This window comes from Colletotrichum tamarilloi, assembly GCF_030869305.1.
Source record: "Colletotrichum tamarilloi strain Tom-12 chromosome Unknown Scaffold_238.1, whole genome shotgun sequence".
Classification (NCBI taxonomy): domain Eukaryota; kingdom Fungi; phylum Ascomycota; class Sordariomycetes; order Glomerellales; family Glomerellaceae; genus Colletotrichum; species Colletotrichum tamarilloi.
Genome location: NW_026849621.1, coordinates 22887 through 29902, shown reverse-complemented (window position 1 = coordinate 29902; position 7016 = coordinate 22887). Strand labels below are relative to the sequence as shown.

The following is a 7016-nucleotide window of genomic DNA, read 5'->3' as shown; positions in this document are numbered from 1 at the left end:
AGAACATCAAGTACAGCGCCGGCGAAAGTCGTTCGTGAATCACCCCTAGTCTACAACATTTTTATTGAAGATTCAATAGAAAATCCCTTCAAAACATCAATTGAACCAGATTGTGTATACTAAGTTGGTGTTAGCAAGCTAGACGAGTCGCAGATGGAGCGGTCTAGATGAGCAACCAATGGAGAATTCTACAGGGATTTCCCTGCTTGTTTCTGTCAAGGCGGGAAGCAATTAGATCCCGGAGGCGTTAATTGCCGGATCCTTGTAGGAATTGAATCAACTCTTCATTCGCCCCCCAGAAAGGCTGTTGATTCGCAGAAACTCCACCGGGTAAAACCAAAGAGAACACCGGAACAGATTGATAAAGGGGAATCAGCAATGAACAGGGGAACACAGATTTTGCATGCCCTTCCTTGCGTAATATTTGATGAACTTGCAAGGTCATCAGCAAGAACGCCCAATCAGGCATACTTTTGCGCCATTTTCACTCTAATCCAAACAAGCTCCTTACCCCACAGACCATCATAGCTTATTTGTACCTTAAAATCTTGCAAGGGTCGCCTGAGCTTCCGGGCAGTTGCCGCCTGCAAGGAGTCTGCTTCCGGCAGCTCCTATTTGATCACCTGCCTTTCTCACCCCTGAGCGATCGGTCGATGTTGCCGGCTATGCGCGTACGCAAGGGACTAGACGTTGTCGATGATTGTGATTCCGTCTTTCCGCGGATGAGCGAAGCCGTAGAGTAGAAGGGGACCTGGCTGATCTCAGTCTCGCCACGCGAGGTTCTGACTCGGTGAGACTACTTTTTGGTGCAAATTCGATATTCACTCAATTTGAAATCAGTCAAACGCATAGTCGACATGTTTAAGTAGTCAAGATGGATCGTTCAGCTAAAGCATATGTACTTGGTTTATTGCTTCAATCAAGCTGGTAATATCTACATGAAGTTCATAAAACCATCTTTGTCCACGCACTTGCAGACAACATCATTTACAAGTCATCGATCAAGGGGCTGAGGCCCTGCGCAGTGCCAAGGCGGTCCTCGAGCCAGAAGCGGAGTCTCTCAACAGCCGCGCGGTCAGACATCCACTTGCCAAAGGCAGTAGGGTCAGTACCGGGCATATCGAGGATGGCAGGGTAGTTGGCGGGGGGAGCGACGTCGCCGCGGACGCTCCATCCTCCGCGGGCGGTCTGGAACTCGGAGCTGAGGAGGTAGGCGTGCAGGAGCTTGGCACCCTCGGGGTGGGGGGCGTCCTTGAGGATACCGCCGGTCTGGGGCCAAGAGACAAATTGGCCCTCGATGGGGTGGGAGACGTTGATGGGCGCGGTAGGAGTCAGGCTGCCGGAGGAGGTGAAGGTGGCTCCTCACTGGGTGCCGTTCTGGCCGAGGATGGTGCGGGGGGTCTGAGTACCGCGGACCCAGCGGGGATTCAGGGCGATGAGCTTGTCGAGCCAGGCGGATCCGTATTGCTTGAGACTACGTTGCGTTGTCAGAACTGAGTGCTGACAGTAAGCTAGAGGTATTGTGACTTACATGAGATCAAAGGCAAAGAGGACGGCATCGTCGTCGTTAGGGTAGGTCAGGACGAGCTTGTCCTTGAGGTCGGGGTTGACCCAGTCCTCCCACTCGATAGGAGCCTTGATGCCGGGAAGCTTTCCAGTGTGCCACTGACCAGCCCAGGCAATGATGTACATGCCATAGTATGCGGCGGTCTCGTTGTTTTTGAACTCAGGGAGAATCTGGTCGTATCCGAGAGGAGCGTAGTCCAAGAGCGCACCCTCAGACGCCCAGCGAGGGTAGTCGTGGAGGGTCTGGAGGATGATGCTGTCGACAAAGACGTTCTTGGCGGCAAGCTGGTCGTCCAAGTTACCGTCATGGTACTTGGAAAGATCGACGGTGACGTTGAGGGTCATGCCGGGAAACTTCTTCTCGAAGCTGGCCTTCACGGAGTTCTGCTGAGTCAACTCATCACCACCGTGCCAGAGAGTAACGACACCACCCTCAGCAAGGGCAGCTTGGTAAATCTCATCGATAGTGCGGGTCTCAACTTCGGCAGCGGCGTTGACCAGTGCCTGAGTGCCCAGAAGGGCGAGGGCAAGCAATGAGCGAACCATAATGACGGACTTGAACTAATCGGAAGAAAGAAAGAATGTGTGAAAAGCCGTTGATGAGCCACTTACACAATTAAGCTGTACGATCCTTCCTCCTCCTTCTTATACACCGGCGCATAAAGACACCTCCGCCCCTATTCCTTTCGACTCGCAAAGGGCCCGTAGGCCAGTGACACCATCTCATGATACCTTCCTAGAACCAGGCCCCAACAACAGTCATGCTACACAAACATCCATGTTGTAGAGAACTGCTAGCGAAGTCTACCGCGCGCTTCATGACGAAAGCAGCGGGAGGTGCCGTTGACAGATGAGACGATCCACGAGCGTCCTTCCAAATTGGTCCACCCGTCCCATCCTTAGTGCCTGGTTTAGTATTGATGGATGTATTTACAACGTACAGGCCAGCATAAGTGTAGACGGCGGTATGGCGTACAGACTACAGAGTCGTAGTATGTACGGGATAAAGCCGCTCCAAGCCTTTTAACGAGTCAAGTCTCGTGCCCCCCACGGAGCTTGTATCCAATCCGGAGGCTCGTCCGATGAGCATCCCATCGGAGGACTCCGGCGTCGGTGGGATGGCGGAGTGGAAGTCTCCACTGAAAACCCAAGAAACCAACCAAGAAGCTGATTTGACCGGGATCTTCCCATTCGTCATCAGGGGTATAGCGGAAGGTATTTGATTCCGGCTCAATGGATCCAGCAAACAAGCAAGAATTGGGCTGGATCATGGGGTGGAAGGAAATAAGAAATGTACAGCCCCGTTCATGTCAGCGTACCGCAGCAGCCAGGACAATGGCGACCAGGGCTATGCGAGAATGAGGTGATCTGCGCTCAGATCTCGCATGAGTCGTGAGTCTAGCCCTGTGCTGAACATGCTTAAATGACAGTTTTCAAGGTGATGAGAAATGGTGACAGCACAGAGTTGGATCGCCTGGTCTTTCGTGAAAGCCACTTTTGGAATCTAATTGAGTTAAGTGCGACGATGTTAATTGACAAACAGTACACTATTCGGCAAACCAATGTCATAATGATCAATCTGAGGATTCCTTCAGCAATATAGCGAAAAGAAAATATTTTGTTCTCCCCTTATCTTTCTCACCTTCTGATATGGCATGCAAAACTCCGCCACAGGCCTCGTGAAAATCTTTACTGAAAGCCGGGTCTGAAGCGGATCGTTGGCATTTCATTCGGAATATCGGCACCGAGCTCCACCTCAAGCCCGTCACGACATGAAGGCCACGATTCGAGTTTCATATGAATTGCCAATATCCAGCCTGGCTCGGAATCGAAGACTAATCATGGAGTGCACTCTGCTAGTTGCGCCGTACAGGAGTCGCTCATGTACGTGTGTGTCGGTTAACGCTATGTCTCACCACTCTGCTCCGTGATATGTGGAACGTAGTAACCATCAAGAGCTGTCACTTTACGTACCCGTTCTCGGTATCGCGTTCATGCAGCCCCGGTAGTCTTATGATCGTCATGCTCAGCCCGGTTTTGCCGATCTCAATCTTGTAAAGCTTACGACCCCGTTGTTGTCTACGAGTCAGTCTTGAGTACTATTAAAGGTGCAAAGAGACTGAATGCGAAGATGCGTTCTGTCTCAATCAAGTTCTAAGTCTACTCCCGATCGTGGTATAGGCATTGTAATTTAGTTATTAACATAAGGGCACTTTTTGGGTTACCTTCTACCTGGCACCACCAGGTCTGACAAGATTGAACATGGGTAAGGAGTTATAAAGGGCTCTATGACAATGAGTGATTTCGGGCAATGGTCGTTCATCTTGGCTGGGCGTAGATTCTCTTCGATCATACAACACAAGCATGCTGTCGTAAGGCAAGCAACTCAGAGGAACACTTGAGAAAGCTAGTTGGAACCCACCAGCATAGTTGAGTCAAAGAGACTGCACAAATTGACAACGTCCAGACGTATCTAAAGTCACTCCGTCATGAGCCCACCGCAGCGTTGCGAAACATATTCCCAAACGAAAATTATTTTGTCTTATCCGTTTGAGGAAGCACTATGTGTTGAAGCTTCTTTCATGGCTCATTCTGTAGATATAGGTAGAAAACTCACTTAATAACGTTCTGTCAATGTCAAGATTTATGTCTACTCGACCTATGTATAGCTAATTGCATTGCTGGCAGCTAATTCCGTAGTTAATGGCGTCTGTTGAGTGCACCAATTACGGGGACAATTGCATAGGACCTGGTATGACCCAGAACTTGCCCATCGCTGAACGTCGAACAGCGAACTTTGAAGAAAAGCCCCGCCGTCAATCTGCTTGATTCTGTAAGACCTGAGTGATTATCGTCTGTGCCCAATTGGTACGAAGTATGTATTGACAGAACTTATTGTGATGAGAACGGAAACTTCCAACACTGGAGGTCCTCATTGCTCAAGGAAACAGATGATCAATGCCAGCCGAAAGCCCAGGAGCCTGTCAAATGTCGCGATCGTGCCCCGTCAGTCAGCTGTCAAAGTACGCAAGTATTCATGCATCGGCAGCACGAGGATAAAAGCACAGCCACGATTAGCGACGCCAAGGCCTACGAAACGGCAAGAATACGCTGACAGTCACACAAGATGCAACAAGAAGCTTTGGTAAGCATTGAAAATGCGACGCAAGTTCAGCCTTGACAGTGGGGTCACCCCTGAACTATTCATGCAATCCCGCGTAAAGCTCGGTCGAAAGGCAGAAACTGGCGAACGCTAAAAGCTTCCGTCCTGACCACAGGGCTGATGGTGGTTGAGGAATAACCCTGCTGATACGTAACGGCCCGGCCCCGACCTCATTGGGCTTTCCTCGTTGGGTTCAGTGTTCAGTCTCAGCTGCGTTGCAACTGACTTACACTTTTTGCCTTTCTACGCCCTTGTCCTGTAGGATTTTGCGCTAGGTTCGTCGTTAGGTTGCTCTGTACGCCCGTTGCCTGGGTCTGTAAACCACCTCTCAGTACAAGGCAGCGTAAGTGGGTAAATGGCGATGGGAAGATGGTGGTTCTTGTAGTTGATATTCTTCAGTTCAATTGCTAGGCAAGGAGTCTCCGTGAGGTTACCTCCGCTGGTGCCTACCCCCATATTGCCGGCTCCAGAGATTCTGGCAGATGTTACTAGAGCGAGCAAGACTAATTTGGAGCATCTGAAAACATCGCTCATATTCATTTGCTTGATCAGGGTCTTGTAGATAAACACAGCCATGGTGTCTTGGTACACGCGGTCGATTGTGGCTGGCTAGGCTTGAGATGCACAGCTTACGGATAGACGCGGCTTGACTGACAAGTCTGGAACTCTGACTTGAAAATCTTTTAGATATCTAAAACACTTGTCATTTTCATCACTCCAGAAGATAGAAATTCCAAACTTTCATTAGATAAGAATAGTTGAGATGCTACGAGTTCCAATATCGCACTGTCACAGGAGACTCGCTACGGTGGGGCTGTCGTTCACGAAGTACTCGAGGACGAATACGAAAGTGTTCGATTCGATTACATGATCCTCCTCTTTCGAGCTGTTTTCTTCCTCCCCGCCACCCTATCACCACGTTCACATCACCCCCCCCCTGCCCCCAACCCACGAATTCCTTGCACGTATCATAGTGACAATTTCTTTCACCATCCACGTCTCCCCCAGTCCACCAGAACCCGTATTTCTCGCCGCGATACCCAGCACGGCCGTCATACTGATCCTGCTCCTCTATGCTGAGAACGTCGCAATAGCGCTATCCAAAGCCTCCGCAAGTTGACCAGTGCTCTGTTGCGCAATCGGGCGGGCGATGGCAGGGACCTTGCCGAGTAGGGTATCACCGAGCGCGCCGCTGCCAGTCTTTTGTTGCATAAGAGCATCCTTAACGACGGAACTGACACCAAGCTGATCGAACACGGGTTTCTTCTGCGAGAGGTCGCCGAGGGTAGTCTGGACCTGCGTGACGAGGTCGCCGGCAGTCTGCTGGAGGCCAAGTGCGCCAAAGAGACCAACGCTGTCGGCACTGTCGATCATGGAGGTGGCCTTTGTAAGAGCATCTTGAGAACCTTGAGCCGCGGTGAGAACGGGAGCCACAGAGTTGGCGTCGTTGGCGGAGATTCCCTTGACGGCGGTATCGAGCTTCTGGAGAGAGGTCTGGACCATGCCGAGAGCGGTGGTGATGGTATCCTTTTGGCGAGCGACGAGGAGAGGAGCAGCGGTGATCGCCCACGCCTGGAGGGCGACAAGAAGAACCTGGAAGCCGAGCATTTTGGAAAAAGTGAAGATATTAAGATAAGACTAGAGAGGACGTGTGATGGAATACAGGATTCGGAGATCGTTGGTAGGTAGAGATGAGTATGAATAGCGGAGAGAACGACAACGACTTCCAAACCAAAATCGGAAATGGTGTGCGGCTCTTAGTTTGATTTTATCAATATCTGGGGTAGACTACCCAAGGCCTATTCAGCGTTTGTTTTCTCCCTTCACTTTCCATTTCGGGACACACTGGGGGGCGGTGAAGCTTTCCTGTGTTGAATGTGTGTGGTCTACAACTACTTTTCTCCTTCAGCCTTCCTTTTTGGGTTATGAGACGCAAAGGAGGTTCTTGGTGGTTCACCCTGACCGCATGGGGGTCCTAAAATGGTACTTGCTTGGGACGGCTTGACACGCTTGCGTCCATGTAGCTGTAGCCGTAAACCGGCTCCGGGCGCCCACCAACCGCCACTGTCTAGGAGGGAGGGAAGCGTTATAACTCGTCCGAGTTGTGGATTACTCCAGATGCGTGGGATGACATGTCGATCTCGAAGGATCAACCCTGGCATCATGGGGGGAGATTGAGTGGGCTCGCTGAGCCGCTGTTGGCCCTACATCTGGTTTCCAGGGAACTATCGCGATAAGCTCATGAACTGGGTGCTTAGTGGACTGCGGGGTGAGCCAATGAACTCAA

General features: G+C 50.9%; 2 protein-coding genes across 2 annotated transcripts; both read right to left on the bottom strand.

Annotated features, from left to right (window-relative positions):
- Positions 1-987: 987 nt before the first annotated feature.
- Positions 988-2112, bottom strand: CTAM01_16589 (ABC-type Fe3+ transport system; the record flags this gene model as incomplete). The annotated part of the gene is made up of 3 exons (XM_060532582.1): positions 988-1336; positions 1367-1474; positions 1532-2112. The coding sequence occupies 3 exons, from the start codon at positions 2110-2112 to the stop codon at positions 988-990; spliced, it is 1038 nt and encodes a 345-aa protein (XP_060372849.1).
- Positions 2113-5800: 3688 nt separating this feature from the next.
- Positions 5801-6337, bottom strand: CTAM01_16588 (cell wall protein; the record flags this gene model as incomplete). Its single annotated transcript, XM_060532581.1, has 1 exon — positions 5801-6337. The coding sequence occupies one exon, from the start codon at positions 6335-6337 to the stop codon at positions 5801-5803; it is 537 nt and encodes a 178-aa protein (XP_060372848.1).
- Between the last annotated feature and the right edge of the window lie 679 nt (positions 6338-7016).